At 32.5% G+C, this 20532-nt stretch overlaps 1 protein-coding gene across 3 annotated transcripts in view; it reads right to left on the reverse strand.

Moving 5' to 3' along the window:
* LOC124537835 (protein Fe65 homolog) overlaps positions 1-20532 on the reverse strand; it is a 92225-nt gene that overhangs the window by 57348 nt on the left and 14345 nt on the right. For all 3 annotated transcript variants that reach the window (XM_047114764.1, XM_047114763.1, XM_047114762.1), the window contains exon 2: positions 17090-17268. In XM_047114764.1, coding sequence (XP_046970720.1) covers positions 17090-17225 — 136 coding nt within the window. In that variant the 5' untranslated portion in view covers positions 17226-17268. The remainder of the gene's footprint in view (positions 1-17089; positions 17269-20532) is intronic.

Raw genomic sequence — 20532 nt, forward strand, 5'->3', positions numbered from 1 at the left:
ATGTTCGAAATTTTCCAGAAAATATTGAAAATATAATGAAGTTCAGCAGATGAAAATCAAGTTTAATAATTAAGACTAGACATTACAAAAATGACATGTTACAAATTATTACGTGTCAATGATTGTGTCTCTTAGTTGTTACGACACGACTGCCCAAAAAAGGACTAAGTTTGCAGGGTCTATGTATGACGTGAATTTCTTTTATCCACCATAACTGCCAACTTTAAAAGTCAGAACAGATTTGGGCGTATGATGTATCTTTAGAATCCTTACATCACCATTTTAAGACTGGCTATTTTATCAGAAAAAAATAATATTGCAACTTGCAAATTTCCATATGCAGAAAATATTTTGTTTAAAAAAATACTCATTTTATAATCGATCGACATTGTGCTTTAAAACAGAAAAGTCTCACATAAAATATATTCAAATTGTCGAGGACTGGAATAGCAGAGCCCTGGAAGTCTGCTTCATTGATTTTAGTCGTTTTAATAAGAAATCTGAACGCAAGTCCAGGAGTTAAATGAATATTGAACAGATGTTAAAGCATACGTTTTTTAAAGCGCTGTCAGCTGGAAACGAAAAGGCAACACACTGGTCGACATTTTTTCTGTTTTGTTTTACATATTCCTTAATCGAACAATCCAGGTCCATATGTGCTTTCATCATTGTTTTTCAAATCATAAAAATTTTACATTTCTTTTCAGTCAGTTGAGCATTGTGTATTTCTTTAAGTCTAGACCATAATTGATACAATTTTAAATTCTCAAATAATAGAAATATTCCAGCCAAATTGAAGAAAGGTGGAAATAGAATAGAAATATATTTTTGTACATTTAGCAGTGATTGGCTTGTGCAAGATCGTCTGGGTAGGCATCACCCACGCATCATATATTCTACCTTTAAAGAACAATAGTTAGGAATATTGTGCTTTGCATTGTTACTACAGGCATCACATCTCAGCTCCCAAGGTTGGTGGCGCATTGACAATGTAAGAAATCATTGAAATTTCTTACAGCGCATCTTTGATAGTGACCACTTACCATCTGGTTTGTATTCCATTTGCCAGTCCGACTTCGTTATAAAAAGAAACTTATATCATAGATATGTTTACGTTATGCAAGTTATATTGTAAAGCGTAAATCGTAATAAGATAGTTCTAACGTAACATCGAATAGATGTTACAATCAATGTGAATAATTAATGCAAAACCGCCGGAAATTATTGATTATCCATTAACGGGTCTTCACAAGACACGATAACGTCAAAAGAACAACAAACATCTACTGCTTGTACAGTACCGAGAAATTGTGATATTTTGAGATGCGTGCGTAATAGAACCAGTTTACAGTTTCCAAGTTTTTTAATGTTTGATTGATTGTGCTAATTTAATTGTATTTCAGATAAAAAATATAAACTCAGAAGCGTATTTTAAGAAGTGGAATTGTTGATCTAGAATTTTTAACTCAGAATGACGATATACTTAAAAAATATATATGGGGATATGTATATAACTATATATAGCGCTATTTAAAGAGCTATGAACATAAATATGTACCAACTAATATTCTAATGATGTATTTGTAATCAATACTACAAAATTCATTTGCTATATAGCAAACAATAGCAGTATTAAATGAAGCCTGTAAAGTAAATGAATGTAGAGAAACGATTTTGTAGAGATTTATAATCAACAAGTACAAAAGATTAATTTAGATTGAAATATAGGTATTACACGACTAATTTCACGCCAAAATAGGTAATAAATTAACAGAAAACAAGTAAATAACATGCAATATGAATTATATTCTTTCATCGTTTTCACTGAAACGTTAAATCAAACACAAATGCGGGTATGTATTTGGGGCAGTGTGATGCGCGTGCGCAACTAATCAACCACGCGTATTTACCCAATACGTTGCATCGTATCTGTACTTCTAACTACTTACTATAATTACAGTACTCACTACGAAATCATATAAAAACTTTTTTTACAATGTTGAATGATAAACAAAAGGCGATCAAGAGAAATTTTATCGTAATTATTTTTGTTTTTTTATTAAAAACTAGCGAGTAGCCCCGGCTTCGAACGGGTGCAATGCTGATACTAAATATAGTTCAGAATGTCTTCAGAAACTCTACCATTGTGGACTTTATTGAAGAACTTTGTAAGGTGTACAATACTGTATAACATTATTTTGATCTATCTCGTAGGATTCAGCTAGCGTTTACAATATAAGCGCAAAAATGTATTTATTTACTATATTTATCCACTACTATTTACACACGTGTAAAGTAATTAGTGTGTAATATATTGTGCGTGTATTGTACATATAAAACGTTCATTTGAATCAATCTATCTATTGAAAAAAAACTGCATCAAAATCCGTTGTGTAATTATAAACATCAAACATACATAAATATATTACGTACATTATGATTTTAAATATACTATGTAAACAAGATATTTGCCATGTTGCTCTAATGACTTACTTAGCTTATAGAGCAAATCTCGAGGCATTAAATTTAAATTTTTAAAAAAAGCATGAGAGGTCCCAGGAAGTTTTTCCAGAGTGGAAAAACTATTATTATAATTAAAAATATAGTCTAACAATAGATAAAAAAACACAGTGGGTTGCCATTAATTTACACTACCACCAATTAGAAAACAACGCTGGTTCATAAAAGCTTTGTTGCTTAATTGTACTGGCTTGAAATGCAAAAAAGCAATTCGTTCCATTCTATTCGATGTTCAGTAAATAGCAATACTATTTTTCCCGCCATTTATAATTAAGAAAAAGCATTTTTATTCTAGACTGTACATTGTGAGTTAAAATAAATAAGAGCAAAATTATTTTGATTAAAAATAAATTTCGATTCGAAAATTTTAATTTCACCATCGCAAAATCATTCCGTTTAACAAATTAAAACGCATGCATAATTAACGAGAGTTGTAGCGACATTTTAATGATAAAACTTTAATATTTTTTTAATAGCGGCTTCGTATGATGTGTTTTTAAGTGCGATGACCTTTTGACAGATTGATTTTACGACTGAAAAAAAGAATTCTACTTTTAAATCAATTTCGTTTTTTTTTGAATACATACATTTAGTCATTGTTAGAGATATTTATTGTACAGTCTACTTCAAACATTTACTGTACTTATAATACTTACTTATTACTGACAAAAAGATTAAAATATAACTTTACTGGAATATTTAAGTCAGCCAGACATGCAAGAGAGTTAAATTGCGTGAAAGCATAAAAAGTCCCGATTTGGCAGCACTGCCTGTGAATCAAGAGTACTTCAGTACGATGACCTTTTGACAGCTGAAATTTCCCGCTTAAATACTACAGCACAGAATAAAAATGACAGTTATTATCCGTCGCTACGAAATGTCACGTTCATTTTATTCAAATTAAGTGCATTTGTAGTGTTTAAATTTGTTAATGTACTTTTATCACGTTAGTAAAATCTTTTTATGTGAAAAATGATATGTGTGTTTGACGTGATGGAGATTCTTTTGTATTTACCCCATTTGCTGAAACGTATATGTGAAATATATCAACATTGAATACTTTCCCTCAGAAAAACAGTCTGTGTTTAATTTACGAAAAATTACAATACGAACAGGCAGATTTGTAAAGTGACAGCTTTGCTACATACAGACAATATGAATAGTATAATATAGACCGAGATCTTCCTAATTCCAATGTTTTGCAAAAGGAACCCATAGGTTGTGAGCTTTTACAAAAATGAAATGGCTCACCTAGTATACGAGGGAAATAAAATTTAAAATTATTTTTTTTTTCGAATCTGTTTCTTGTTAGTTTTATTTTATAGTACTCTTAAACAGTATTTGTAAGAAAACGATCATTGCTATTTTTCGTTATCCCTTTAATTAACGATTTCGTGTAGCTAGTTCATTAAGGAATAAATTAAAAATACATACTACTTCTTTTCTGGTTTATTTCTGGTATAAAACGCGATCTGAGTTGCAGTCGCCACCCACGCGAATCATTGGCTTTCTTTTGATTCCAATTCGAATAACGGAGAGGCAATAGGGTTTTGTGTCGGTTCAGTTAATTTAAAAATACTCATAATATTTCTGAGCTAATGGTTACCGACTCTAAGAAATAACTTATTATTTGTTATTGTTTCATCAGCAGTCAAAGAAGTCTAGGGTCTTAATCGAAATAATTCGATTTAATAAGTAAGCATATTATTAATCACTGGATTACCCATCTCAACTTCTTTGTGACTTAATAATTGCTAAGAAAGCTTTATCCATCATAAGACTTTTTTTATACTGACAGTAGATTTTCGCCATAGTGGCTTACATCATCTACGGGTCCTGCTATATTTTTTGTATTGTGTCTTTGTTAATGACTCTGCTGGCCTTTTCAGCGTCACAAGGCCTTAGGGGCGAGTACTAGATTCAACCTAGAAGCAGAAGTCCTCTCGGGCTCCAAATAAAGTTCATCTGGAGGGTCCCCTATAAGATCTCATACGGATGGATCGGATGAAACGTATTCGGTGGGGTGGAAACTGGAAAGCACCTCTGTTCGTCACACCGTTTTCGTAACGTCACTAATCCGAGACCTCGTTTCTTCGGACGGAAACGGTGTAGGTGGGTGGCGTATATTGTCTTTCTTTTGGGAACGCGTCATTGAGTACATTGTCATTGGCTTTTACAAAATTCACAACAAATCTAGACAGTGCGATTCAGAAACTCCAAAAATATATATCAACGCCATCTAGTGACAGTCTCTGCTTACAGGTTCAAATTTCATTCGTACAAATATTCATGTAAATTGATCATTAACATCCTTTTGTTCGATTTTGTTTTCTATACATTGAAGTATAGTATGTATTTGCAATGATTCACGAATATCACTTCTCAGGTATGACTCTGTAAAGCTTTCATCGAATGTGTGGCGTTGAACTAAATAGTCTTTCATACACTTTTAAATGGAGTTCTTGTATCTTCGTATTTATTTACGTTCTTTAAACAAGTTTTAATTAAAGGCACAAAGCTGTTATGAGCTGTAAGGACTTTCCTATCAAAGGTTGTAAACCTTGTTTAAAGAACCTAAATAAGTATATATTTAGTAATAATATATAGTTATAGATACATAAATAAATAATAAATAAAAAAATATGAGACAACATAACATACATTACTTTGATCTCAATGTAACGGACACTAATACCCAGACCTATGACAACATAGAAAACTAATGATAATCTACATTGACTCGGCCAGGAATCGAGTCCGGGACCTCGGAGTGGCGTACCCATGAAAACCGGTGTACACAACACTCGACCACGGAGGTCGCCTAAAGATCTCCATTTACGAAATACATGGAAACATTTTACAATAAGTTATCAAATATTTTTGGATTACATTAATACATTTCAAGCATTAAAGAATTACTGTAATGATCGATAACTGCCAACTTCCTTTGTAATTAGTTAAAGTGCAGGTTCCTTGTGAGGTATTCTTTTCCATTTTGAATTCAATAAAGGAATTGTCAAAAAAAATTGTCAATAAAGCAAAAGGTTCTATGTGTTTATAAAATATACTAATGTAATACAATAATGTTAGATGTAACACCAAAAATCTAACAGAATAAATATTAGCGGCAAGTACGTCTCGTAACGGCAATACTTTTCGGGAATAAAATTTTTCGCAAGAAAGAAATAATAAGTTACAAATTATTTTTCCAATATATGAAAAAAGGTTTCATTTTTAAAGATTTCTGACATTTCTTAAAATATAATCGTTGTTTTTTGGAAGAGCTAGTACTGTTAATATAATTCGAATCATTTTCCGTAAAATTATAAGAATTAATCTTTTTTTTTGATTGTTTGATTTTTTGTTTTTGATATTGTGTACAGTTTAGGTTTAGCGAGCCAGTGTAAGTATAGGCATACATACGAGAGAAAACTGATCTCCTACTGACTGATGATTATTATTTGACCTAATTTATTTAACGGCACGGTATAGACTCCGCAATCATTCAATAAATATAATAACAAAATTAAAATAATTTAAATTGATGTAGACATAATATATTTCAATTCAAATTCGCATGTAACGGAGCGAAACAAAACAAAAAACAAGCAGTATAAAAATGGCGCGGACAAAAAAAACTGTGGAGATAGAATTAGCAACAACATTAATTTAATTTAATTTATTGCGTCGACTGGCATCAAGGCTGGTATATTTTCGTTCAAAGAATCAGTTTTCATGCAACAGGAAAATGATTCTAACATTTCTGACACATGTATCATGATTGGCTGTCATGATTTGTACAGTAATTAATTTTAATTTTGATGTGTATATTAACGTACTCATTGAAAATTCTTATATATTATAAATCATATTTGTATGTAAATACTTCAATGTACGAAAGCGTATCTCCTTTGTTTCGGGGAAGGATACGAGGTTTAGAGGAATTTGTGCTGTTCCACTGAGGATTGCAGAATATCCTAATATTATTATATTATACATAGATGACTGGAACCTCTCGTTAATCACGTGACTAGATATAAGACCTAAATTCCCGAGATTCTGGCTTCTATAACCATCAGCTCTGGTAGGGCTGAAAAGTTAGTGTGTTTTTCTGACAAAAATTGACAGTCAGCTCGCATTTAGAATTTGGAAATATATACTTCAGGGCCTTGTAATGCTTTTCTTTCATAGTCAAGCCGTTAAACTCAGTTGACCTCTCGAACTCTTTTGGTCGTATTGGATTTGCCACCCCATCGGGTAAGACTGACTGTGAGCGTCTATGAGTTTTGAACTGTTATAAGTTTAACATTGTTGGCTATTCTCCCTGATTCTATTCACCGTAGTTCAAAATGCTCAGGAGGACGACAACAGAGAAGTAACTTCTTAACTCAAAATGGTCGGGATACTGAGCAATGACTTAGGTTTGTATATGTTTCATTTGTTTTTCATTTCATTAATTGCGTGTTTAGCAAACTTATGTACTGGATCACCGGATGGTCACCACTGCCCATAAAATTTGTTACTGTGGGAAATAGCCACTTGTGCCTGTACTGAATGACTCTAATTTCAAATGAAAACACTACACTAGTAAACATTGCTGTTTTGCGGTTCGACGCTATGAGTAATCATGAAAATAAATGTAGACACAAAAACCGCGAACGTCTAAAGGCAGTGCACCATTGGGTTGTTTCAAATCGCATCTGCCTTCGGCGCTGCGGGAAGTACAAATCTACCGCCTGAAGCAGGCAGTCTACAGTCCCACAGCGTTTTACAAAAATCACTCTTGGAGTATAACTGGCAAGACCACGTAGAGTTCAAGAGAGTTTGAGTCGGTTTTATGACAGTTTTACTACACTTATGCATACAAAATAAACCACAATACCAGCAACGTGACCAATCATAGTATCAGAACACAAGAAAAAATCATGTAAAGTTCTATAAATCGTAATCGTACAGCATTATAAGAAATCAATTAATTTTATTATACCGACTAATCAATTCTTAATATTAATTCAGTTTAGAGGAGTCAATCAAATTCAATAGTTATTTATTTGAATAACATAGGTATTATAATAAAATTTATATAATTTTATTATTTTCATAAGTGTGTTTTATATTATATTTCTTTTTTTAAATCTCTACAGGTAATTATTACATGAGTTTCTTCGTAGTTTCAGGGAAACCTAACAGTAAAAGCTAATTCTGAGCATTGATACGATAAAGGGCCACTTCAACAAATATTCTATCAGATACATAAACCAACCCAAATAACGATATTCATTTTTATCTGTTCATTACACGTACATGAACAGTCAATTAATTCTAGATGGTATAAGATGCCAGGAGAGAGACACCTGTATTAATATATATTCAAAAAACTGTATTAGTTTATATTTCAAATGCAGAGTCGGATTTAAAGGTCTGGAGGCCCTGGGGCCACAAAGCAGTGGCCCTAGACCAACAGGAGCGTGGAGATCCTAATAATTATATCATGGATTAATGGATTAGCTTATGCTTTTATTAATTTGAATCAGTAAGTATTTCTTGACTGGAATCGGTAACTTTTAAATTATTAAGAAGTAAGATTATTATAATTTGACTATATCTCGGTATTTGTTAACTCACTGAAAACTTTTGAGGCCCCCACTTATGTGGTGGCCCCAGGGCAGTTGCCCCGGTTGCCCTTCCCTAAATCCAGCCCTGTCCAAATGAATCAAAATGTATGCAACCCAAATGTTTTCTTTGGCCGTTAGATAAAGCAACGTTGTACAAATAAGACCTTGAAAAGTATTTCTCATTGCGCCAAGAACTTTTCGTTCAAGGTCGCGGGTACGAAAGTTGAATTGTTGCCATTAATAAAATAATGCATAAGATTAAAAAGATTAACTAACTTACTCAGTTTCTTTGGAATGTCACACACAAACAATGGAAAAATCAACCATCGACACATAACAGTTTCTTTGAATATCGAAAACGAACCAATCTCTGACTAACACGCGCTTTATGAATGCCTTTGAGGCCTTGCTAGGGAAATGGATTAAAAATGAACCATATTGAAAGCATATAAGGCTCGAAATCCTTTGCTAATATTAATAGAACGCAGTTTTATTTACAGGGTAGAGGGAAAACCGGGTGAGTCATCGCTGAAACTGAAAAATTCATCACGGGTACAGTTTACGTACAGAAATATAGAAATGGCATATTTTTTTTAGGAAAAATTTTTCGACAGCGGTTAAATTTTATTTCAAGGTCGAATTTAATCGTTGCCAGCGTTTCAAACTGTAACTTTTCTCTCACATGAAGCAGCCTAAAAATATGACATAAAATACTAGTATATAGAGGCTTTTGTATATGGAGGTTATTGCCTGTATTCGATTCAACTATATAGCCCAACTACTGGGGGATGTGGACCATACGGCCTGCAGCCAGCCCTGCTGCGGTCTCTCTTGTTGAACAGTTTCCGCCATCTTTTGATCTTATCGACCTAGAACATTTTAACATTGTTATTTCGTTTTCTGTTTTACTATATACTCATACTACATACTGTATATTCATCTTGACTGGAGCTGATGGTTGTTTTAATGGGTTTTATATACCTTTTGGGTTGCCGAGATGCCCCCGTGGTAAGAACGCGTGCATCTTAACCAACGATTGCGGGTTAAACCCAGGCATATAAAAAAATAATGTGAGGAAACCTGCATGTGACTAATTTCAACGAAAATCTCATGTGTATCCACCAATCCGCATTGGAACAGCGTGGTGGAATATTCTGCAAACCTTCTCCTCAAATGGAGAGGCCTTAGCTTCGAGAACTTTACAAGCTATTAATGTGATGTATGTATAAATAGACATATTATATTTATTCATTAAAATTGATGTTTGTAAAATGCCGAAAAGTGTTTCAAATGTTATAATCTAACGTGCCACTTCTATTTTCATTGTTCTTAGTTTAACCAAGTGTAGTGGAACAGTAACACAATTTCAGGTTCATAGAAAATTAGTATGCATTCAGTATAATAGCTGTTCGCCTGAATAGTGAATATTAGTCATGTACGTACATATATAGACGTAATTGTTGATTTATTTGTCATGAAAAAGTGGATGATCTGTTTGCATATTAAACACGCTTCTTTGTAATATTTTATTGGATTTCCAAATGTTTCATCAGTATATATGGCAGCCTTATAGAGTTAATCATATCATAGAAAAGCCTAGACCTAAATATCTTAACAACAAAAAGTATTCTCAAATTAAATCAAACATCGTCTTGGTACATAATACCAAATCATCAGATGTTCTACCACCAAACTTCTGTAATTAGTATTGTTGTGTTTTTTGTTTTGAAGTATGAGTCAGCCAGTGTTACTTCTGGCATAAGGATGTTCTTCGTTAGTGGCATAATGGCTGTCCATTTTCATGTTACTTACAGAATACTGACAGAATAATAGAAGCAAATAGAATACGTACTAAACTTAATTACTACGTTATTATATTTCAATCATTTAAGTTAAGCATATGCATAACATAGCTTCGATTTTATGTTGAAAAAACTTAATGTATGCAGCGAATTAGGTCGCAAAAGAACAAATCAATAAAAGGAAAAAAAGTAAACGTTTCTTGGAAATTTTCCATTGTGAATCTTTCTTAATCAACGAGAGGAAACTAAGAGTTCCAAGTTCAATGGACTCCGATTGTTCGAATACTCCTTAAGTCTTCGCGAACACGTTTCCAACTGTATTCCCTAAGAGCACTTAGGAATACTAACGGATCTAGAATTTATTCCAATTTTTTGTTTATCCAATGGATTTGAATTTGGAATTTGAGTTAAAACCATATTTGTTTGGATGGAACAGTTGTTACAAACGTACTATGGAATTATGGATGAAGCAGTTATTTGCACAACGGTCCCAAACTACGAAATACTCTCAGTGTCACGACAGAATTGTATTTACGGAACTAATAATAAAGTTCATGATTTCAAAATATTCTCTATGTACGTTGTAACATTGCATCGGGCTCGTCGTTTTTGTTAGTTTGACAGATATGAAGAACATAACCATACGACAAATTAATGGCATTCAAACCAATAAAATATTCGTTTTCTACAGTAATTAATTTAAGATAATGATAACTCCTCTCATTCACCCATATTTTATTATAAACAAGAGTGAGAAAGACAGTAAAATAGAGGGCATTAATGTTGTTTGCTTGTAAGGGCCCACTGACATGTCGAAATGTCCCTTAATGGACCAAATTTCAAGACGGTATTTAGCATGCTTATCCGGTAATGCTATACGGTCCAGTAAGACTAACAATATTTATGCAATTAGAATAAAAGCAAAGACAGACAGGTTGTGTGTCATCAAATATCCGTCAAGGACAATCAACGCATATGCGATGTAGAAGCTTTTTTTACAGTTTTCACAGATGTTACGCATGCTTAATAGCACCTCATTGTCAGATGTATCAAGTGTCCGTTGCTGACGTTTATAAAATGAAACTTAGATATTTTAACTGATTATAAAACAGCGGTACAGCGTTGTAATGTCTGTAAAATGTAGAATGTATTTTCACAAGAGTTTATTTAATATATGTATATATAATTAGTATATTCTTTAATTGATCTGTTATTAACCATGATTATTTCATGAAATTAATGAAAAGAGTAATAAAGTACCAGTTTATTATTCTAAATTAATCGTCTAAGATATAAAAAAATATAGATTAAAAAAATATTTGTAAATTAGCGGTGTACGTTTTAATTATATTAAAAAAAAATTATACTTACACTATTCTGTGTAGATATATAATTCTACACTCTTAAGTTAGTAAACACAATTGTTAAAGTCTGAAGCAAGCCTTACATACGACACTTACGTATATCTTGAACTCTCTCACATAACGAATGTAACATACTTCAAATAGTTTATATACAAAGTGTTTCTCGTCCACAGTTAAGTTTTTGGCAACGTTTTGTGAATTGGGAGAATTTATGTAGCCTAACATATTAGAATCTAGAGGTTAAATTACGCAACGAGTCAAACGAAACATTCAATCGATAATCGGGTTTCGATTTTTGTTACTTACCGATTCTTGATACAATTACCGAATACAAAATCGATTATATTTAATACATCAATGTTTTTAAATGCATTTTGTTTATTACTTTGGTTGAAATAAGCTACAAGCTAATGAAAACATACCCATTAAATATATCTTTTAGTGCGTCTTAATCAAACGAGTCAAATTTCCTTTTTTTTTCTTAGAAATGTCTGAATAAGAAATGTGAAAACATGATCCTGATCTCAGCAGTCCACTTAACTCAAAATACATCCTAAGATCCTGTCAGGTCCGCTTTGAGCTACGAAATCGTCGTCGAGTTATTAGGCAGAAAATAACTATATATGAGTAACTTAAACGTCTGCATGGAACGATTTATAAAAAATAATAATAATATTTAAGTATGTAAAAAAATTCAAAGAGGCACTGGAGAAAACTAGGAAACCCCTTAACTTACGGGCCAGTGATTTCATCATTGCTTAATATTGTATCATAGTAATTCTCATGCGTTCCCCTATTAATTTGGGGTGAAATTTACCAAAAAGGATTTATTGATCTACCTGACTTATTATTATTATTGAGACGTATTAGTGTCTGTTTGATGCGTTATAAGAAAATTCACTTGCGTGCCACCCACAAGTTCAGATTTGGTTTTAATGTGTGAATCACACGTCTATCTACTAAGGGGTCCCGGAACTGTTGCTTAGGTTAATATTAAATTAATTTTACTCTTTAAGCGAATAAAATAACCTCGACAATCGATTTTATATCAGTAATACGAATAACCAGTTCATTTCGTCAAAATGGCTGCCGGCTCACGCGAGCGCTATCTACAGACATCTTGGCGCCGTACCCCCTTCCCCCCTACTGCATGTTTAGTGCGGATTTTCTAAGATATATGATATCTTTATAATGCTCTTACTATCTAGACCGAGTGAGGACTGAAATTACATTTTGGCTTGACCCTCATTAGTGACTAGTCTTTTTACTTTTCCAAATTTGGAAGTTATTAAGTTTCAAATATGAGTATTCGTTGCATATTTTTTGTTACTACGAAAAGCGACGCGGGCAAAAGCTTATTAACAAACAGCCAAAAATTGCGGACTTGAATTTATTACCTTTTTTTTTCATGATTGTATTTTTGGAGTAAGTAGCTTCAGATACCATTAGAGGTTAGTTTTGACGTACTGAAATTGTATTGATAAAATTTATATCGCCATCAGCGGTCGTGGGGATTTTGTATGAAGATTTTGACACATCTGTATTCATTGGACTGCTGGTGAGAGCATCGTGGATAAACCTCAAATGTATTTTGAAACAAGAGCTTACGTTCATCAGCGGAGTATTTGCAGTTACCAAAAAAAAAAAATTGATTCTTTTTTTAATTTTGTTCTAAGTCATTTATGAAAGGACTCAACTGAAACTAATTTGTTGTAAAATTCTACTATAACAAGGTTGAATAACAACATAAGTTTTAAGATAAACATCAAAGTGAGTGTCCCTGAATATATAATAGAATAAGAGACAGACACGAATATAATACGGCATAGTTATTTGACCTTCTTACATTGGGATTTATACAAAAATAAATAGAAGAAAATTAAAATTTATAAATACAGACTGACATACAAATATGTAAATAGATGATCGCCCTCGAGTTTATTTGCGTTTTGCGGGTTGGTAGTCAGGTAATCAGGTGTTAGGTATAAAGAGCAGCCTTCCTTCCTTGGTCTTCATGCCTGCTTTGTACTCAATTTCATTTAATTTGGTTCAATGGTATGTAAAGGCACATATCACTTGTGCCTGTTATTTGCTGGCTCACTCTTCAAACCAGAATCTAACAATACTGATTATTATGCGAGTAGGCGATATAGTATGTAGAGGCTCGCTTGCTCAAAGCTCTATCTTCAAGTAACATAAAAGTAAAATAGTTGTTACATAGTTATATTTATTTTTCAGAGTTCTTGTCTTGTATTTTTTGTTGTCTTGTCTTATGATCAGATTCCTTTGCGTCTTGATTTGTCAAAAATAGCCGATAACACGACAAAGCTTAATTTTTAAGTAGTTTACTTACTTAGTTAGTATGTAATTTGTAAAAAAAATGGAATATCGAAAGTGCATGAAAAATATAGATCTATCGTAAAATTAATAGTTTTGAAATCTTTTTATTTTTTTGTGTCACATTCTATCGTTGAAAAAATAAATACAAAAACCATAGGTAATAGTATTCACCTTGATATTTTAATGTACATTTTAAAATGGTAAAAGTTCAGTTGGTCTACTTTTACGATGGAATAATAAAATGTTTTTGGCCAATGAAATCGTGACCAAACTCCCGAATCGAGACGTTCCGTGTACATTACGAGTATAAAAGATTATGTAAAGTTGAAAAGAAAACTTCGAAAGATAAAAGTTAGCGTCATCATCTTTAGTTCGATAAAGATATTTTATGAATTAAAGATCTATTTTAATTACAAATTGATATCATTTGTATTTAGATCTTGTCAGAGTTTCTCTACCTCTCAGCACGAAATGTTTGACTTGGGAAGTATCAGCTACTCATCAAAATATATGCTACCGCGAAGCACCGATTATTCTGTTCTGTTTTAAAGTTTGAGTGAGAGAGTGTAATTATAGGCACAAAGGAAGTAACACCTTAGTTGACAAGATTGGTGTATTTGTTATGATTTGGTCTATCTACAGTGGTTAGAACGCGTGCATCTTAACCGATGATTGCGGGTTCAAACTCAGGCAAGCACCACTATACATATGTGCTTAATTTGCGTTTATAATTCATCTCGTGCTCGGCGGTAGTAAGGAAAAAAAAAGTGAGGAAACCTACATGTGTCTAATTTCATCGAAATTCTGCCACATGTGCATTCCACCACCCGCATTGGAACAGCGTGGTGGAATATGTCCCAAACCCTCTCCTTAATGGAAGCGGAGGCCTTATCCTAGCAGTGGGAAATTTACAGACTGTTACTTTACTTTTTTTTTACAGTGGTGACCATATACCATCAAGTTGCCCATTTTACTGTCCACTTACTGATGTCAATTTGAACTTTTACTAAAACTACTTTGACAAGATCTGTGTACTGTAATGGTGTTATAATAGAATGACATTTCAAACGAATCGACTGCATAGAGTAAAAGGGGCTCCCGTATAAAAAAAAAACAGTATATTATTAATAACGACCCAAACCCCAAGAGTTTTAATTTTAGTTTCTTTATCATAGTTGTCACCCGCGGTTTCGTTTGTGTTTTAGTGCTTAACCAGTATAAGGCATAAAGCCTATTTGCTCCGAAATTTCGAAACAATTGTTTTGAAATATTTTTAATTTCATTTTTGTGTAATGTTCTATCAAAATGGATTGAATTAATAAGTACAAAAAGTATAGGTAACAATATTCGCCTTGGTATTTATCTTACCTTACTTTTATCTTACATTAGATTAGTTGTTCGGTTGCATTTTAGTGGTTGAATGTCAGGAATATAGCCCTATTTCCTTCCTTGGTTTTCAAGCTTTTTTCATATCAAAATTCGGTTCAGCAGTTTGGTCATCAGAGAGCAACAGACATAAATACTTTCCCATTTATAATATTAGTATTTGTTATGTGTGAGTGATCTATTGTTAGCTACTGATCGGTATATCGGTGTCCACATGACATAACTCCAGGTCATTACGACTGTTCTAGTTTCACTAAATTATACATTAGCATTAAATTATGAACCATATCGTGGATAATCTATTGAATCGATATCCTGTCGTGGTTTGGAAATACTTTTACATCTTCATCGGTAACATATGGCAGATCCTATGTAAATGAGGAACAGGGTCCAAACTTTGTAACTTTTCAAGTTGTATACAACGTACTTAAATAGACATTTTCTTAGGATATTTACTAGATCGATTTTAACGTATGTATTCCAATGGTAACGTGTAATTTTCTGATTTTTGAAATCAAATTTGAAATTTGTGATTGTTCAATATATACTAATATAAAAAGAATTTAATTTATTTGTATGTAGAGGGCAATCTCTGCAACAAATGATCCAGTCAAAAAATATGTACCCTGTACCAGGTATATATAATTTCGTAACTTATACGTATTTATAATCAGAACTGGATGCCTTGGGCATATTAGGATAATGGGAGCCCAATGACAGATGACTATTTTGTTATAATGGGTAATAAAGCAGATAAAGGTTATTGATTTATTTTTAATAACAATTATATATTTATACTATACTTATTTATTTGATCGTTGGGGGCCCTATCGATCGAAGGGCCTTGGGCACTTGCCCAAAGTGCTCAAAGTGAGAGAATGGTCTGTTTATAATATAAGTATAGTCCGATATGTCGATGGTTACGCTTAGCTTAAGCATTGCTTGCACGTAGCACATACCTAATAAGGGCAGAAAGGGAAATTGTGATTTAAGTTTTACATTAAATAGTTCATTAAAATTAAGTCCCTATTAGAATATATGATTGTGTAACTTTAGATTTTACTTTTAGTTAGTTAGTTTGTATTCGTTTTATTATGGGTTAAGTTAATTATTTAATTATTTTCTTTGTATTTTTTTTAGATCTTGACTATCATTTGCGCTGATTCATTTAAAATTATAAGTAGTTGGAATATTCTCCCATTGAACAACACTCGTAATCAACATTTAATTTTTTATTTTTGCCTCGTACCAGTTTTGTTTTATTTACTTTTATCTATGTTTATTCCTACGCTTTCTCTATTTTTATTTGTGGTGTACAATTTAGCATATTTCATTCATTCGTTCATATTTCTATTTATGTATACTCTATTCCTACAATAAGGGGAGAAAAGCCAAATAAACAGCATTTAGCAGCAAAGAGCGATGTAATTGAGAAAATTTGATCTTAAATAGTTTTGTGATTGTTCTTAAGGGTTTTTGGTAGCAGTTATTTTTTTATCTAATTGTAACTATGTTGTTTAAAAATAAAAACTAAAAAAGAAATCCATGATTTTCACTACGGTTTTTCGAAAGAATGGTGTTTTGATCGTCGTCAAAACTGGTACCAGACATTTAGAAGTAAAATTAAAGTAGATATAAATAGTTAAATGTCTTATTAGCTATTAAGGCATTTTAGTCATAGACAGTAGTGCATATAGCTGAGTGATTAACAAATCGCTTGAAATACTTAAATCGAAAGTTATTGTTTATTGTTTATATGCTTTTGATCTACGCGTCTTTCTGCAGAGTGTACTGGCAGAAATGATCACATCAGGAAAAAGGAATTTATACGTCAGGAGACGTTTCTATTTCTCTCTCTCTCTCTCTCTCTCTTAATTATTTTGTTGTTATTGTTTTAATTCACACGAGAATATAAATAACAGTTTTATTTCTTGTCATTTCATTACTTTCAAATATTGTAGATTTAAGTATTACTTTTTATCCGTTATTTAATTCATATTATGACAAAGGCAACTCGAACTGAAACTGTGGTCCCATGAGGCATTTCTTTTTAGACACTTACCTATGAAGCTGGAGTCATCGCTGGCATGCAGAGCGTGCATGACGAGCGCGGCGAGGAGGGCTGGGCGCGGCGGCAGCGGCGGCGCCAGTCCGCGCAGGCTCACCGGCGCGGCTGACCAGATGGCGCCGCAGAGCATGCCCTAGCGCTGCGATACGAGCATCGCCGCTCCACGCCTCGCTCTACAAAATACATTTTATAAATACACTACTACATCATTGAATAAATCAAATATTTATCAATTGCTGCTGCCTAAAAGATATGTAGTTTAATGGGTAAATTATATTTTAATTTCTTGTCATTACAAATAAACATAACATCAAAACCCAAATCAAAATATACTTTATTTAAGTAGTCTTTTACAAGCACTTTTAAATCGTCATTTAACAACTATACTAAGTGAAGCTACCACTGAGCTGAAGCTGAAACATGTAGGCTTATGAACGATATTTTTTTTTTATGGTTTAGGTTGGTGGACGAACAGATGGGCCACCTGATGGTAAGTGGTCACCATCACCTATAGACAATGACACTGTAAGAAATATTAACTATTCCTTACATCGTCAATGTGCCTGTAGTTACACTGGCTCACTCACCCTTCAAACCGGAACACAACAATACTGAGTACTGTTGTTTGGTAGTAGAATAACTGATGAGTATATACTAATAACCTACCCAGACGGGCTTGCACAAAGCCCTACCACCAAGTAGAAAATTATGATTTTTCTGAAATTATCCCTTCAGGGAGTTACTAGTTTATTGTGATATACTGAAACGAAGTATTAATTTAATTCATGCGAGTATCAATATGCTCAGTCACTTGTCTATTCTTGACATTACTAGTTATTCCACGTCGAAAGTTCAAGGTTCAAACGAGTATTAATTGTGGTGCGCCAACAAAATTGATGGCATTTCAACATTCGTTGCGTGAGTCACATAAATTCCTGTGAAGAAACTTTTAACCTTAGTTATGGTCCGGGAGGCACCGGTGAATTACATAATCATTTTATGACGCTTGATAATTATTGCGATTTGTTCCTCACAGAAAAAAAAGGTGAATGAAACATTTAAAATGATTTCGTCCGTCCAACAAACATGTACAATAAATTTAATTAAGTAATTATTATTTTTCTTTTATATATATACACATAATTGTTATTTTATTCATTAAAATTGTCATGTTCTAAAATAATGGTCCTTTTGGGTAAATAGGTGAAAAGGGCATTTAAAATAATTTCGTTTGTACAAAAAATATGAAATGAATATTTAAGTTATTCTTTTACATGCACATAATTGTTATTTTATTCTTTAATAATCATCATGTATTATAACAAGGCTACTGAAACAATGTATTTAAAAATACAAATTCAAGTAGATGATACATTTTCCTACACCTATATTCATACCACCTATATACAATATTAGTTTTGTTTCCTATGCTTACAAAACCGAGAGCTGAAGGATTATTATATGAGCTAGACTAGGCGGGCATTCCGTCTTGTAAGCGTTGTACGATTAAATTTATATTCTAAATAATGATGTTTGCGCTTATATTGTCAGCTAACATATTTTATAAAAATATACAACAATATTTTCACGATCCATTTGCATCACTATTTATATTCTACTAGTCACTCGCCCCGACTACGCACGGGTGCATTGCTGATACTATGTTTACTACTAAATTTGTTTTTTTTATAACAATACTAAATTCTGTACTATATTGTTCATGTATGATATAGAATGAAATATTTTTTATAAAAAATAACACCGACTTCAAAGTGATCAACAAAAAGTAATAAAATAATTTGATTTAAACACGTATTATTGAAATCGGCCGATTGTATGTAAATATTTCTACATTTTGTATTTCACTCAAAATCGTCCGACGTTACATATAACGATGATGTTAGTATCAGTAAAATAGTCTGACAAGAGCCATTTATTCATCCACTGGTCCTATTAAACGTATCAATCCTAATGAAAATTGAGTGACATAAATTCAGTAACAAAATCCATCGCCGTATCCCGTACTAGACGCAATACTAATTTACTGTTATTTTTAAATACTTGAAATTTTTGTTTTTTGTTAATAATTATAGAGCAACGTGTAATATTTTAAAATAGAGGATAGTTTGAAAATAAGCCTAGATATTGATTACAGTTTTTAATATTGGTAGAATTTTGAGAAGACTTTATAAAAATACTTTTGTATAGTAATTTAAACTGTTTATACTATCTAACTCTATACATCAATCTGTCTATGCGTTACTTTTTTACGGATAAACCATTGAAACAATTTTGGTGAAGGTATTTTAAACTAACTTATATAGGTAAGTGAGTCGAGATGGCCCAGTGGTTAGAACGCGTGCATCTTAACCGATGATTGCGAGTTCAAACCCAGGTTCACCGCTGATTCATGTGCTTAATTTGTCTTTATAATTCATCTCGTGCTCAGCGGTGAAGGAAAACATCGTGAGGAAACCTGCATGTGACAAATTTCATAGAAATTCTGTCACATGTGTATTCCGCCAACCCGCATTGGAACAGCGTGGTGGAATATGTTCCAAACCTTCTCCTCATAGGGAGACGAGGCCTTTAGCCCAGCAGTGGGAATTTACAGGCTGTTGTTGTTGTTGTTTATATAGGTAAGCACCTTTTTTCGACTAACATCTGACGCTCAACCCCTAAAACGAAAACAAAGACGCGAGAAAAAACTAGCATTAAATAATTATATACGGACATTGTTTGTCTGTATATCAGAGACCTTTTTTCTTTATATAGAAAAGGTAAGAAGATATTCCACCACGCTGTTCCAGTTTCCGGAATTTCACTTAATAGGCAATTTCCTCAAGATATTTTCAGTTGGAGGGTGAACCAGTGTAATTACAGCCACCAGTGATATTACACAGTACACATGACTATTGATGGAAATCAATCACCCAATATAATATGTATGTGCTAAAAACTTCTATAAAAACTTTTCAGACAATTTTGCATGTAAAAAATAAAGGAGTACAAATACTTTAATTAAATTAAAAATGTGTAATTAAACATATGTATGTTTTAAATTAAGAATAAGCTACATTTTCTCTTTTCTCATATATATTTTGTATCTCTCGTTGTTTTATTTACCTAAATTGCGATTCAAAGGAGAAACGCTGCATTCTTCCAACCATTCCACGCGGTCATGATTTTTACAGTAACTATTTTTAATTGCTATTTGTATATAGTAAAAGGCTTAATTTTAATAATTCTTATTTAAAGTCAAATGTTCGTAATACTATAAGGGAATGTTGTAGATAATTATTATTTATTTTTATAATTGGACCAGCTATACTACAAGCTGCGCTGGGCAATAGTTAAATTAAATTTGTAAATTTTATTTTGTTTTTAATTTTTGATCATTAACAGTCTACAAACAATGAAGGAACAAATCAAGAAAC

Source organism: Vanessa cardui, chromosome 19, assembly GCF_905220365.1.
Source record: "Vanessa cardui chromosome 19, ilVanCard2.1, whole genome shotgun sequence".
In the NCBI taxonomy this organism is placed as follows: domain Eukaryota; kingdom Metazoa; phylum Arthropoda; class Insecta; order Lepidoptera; family Nymphalidae; genus Vanessa; species Vanessa cardui.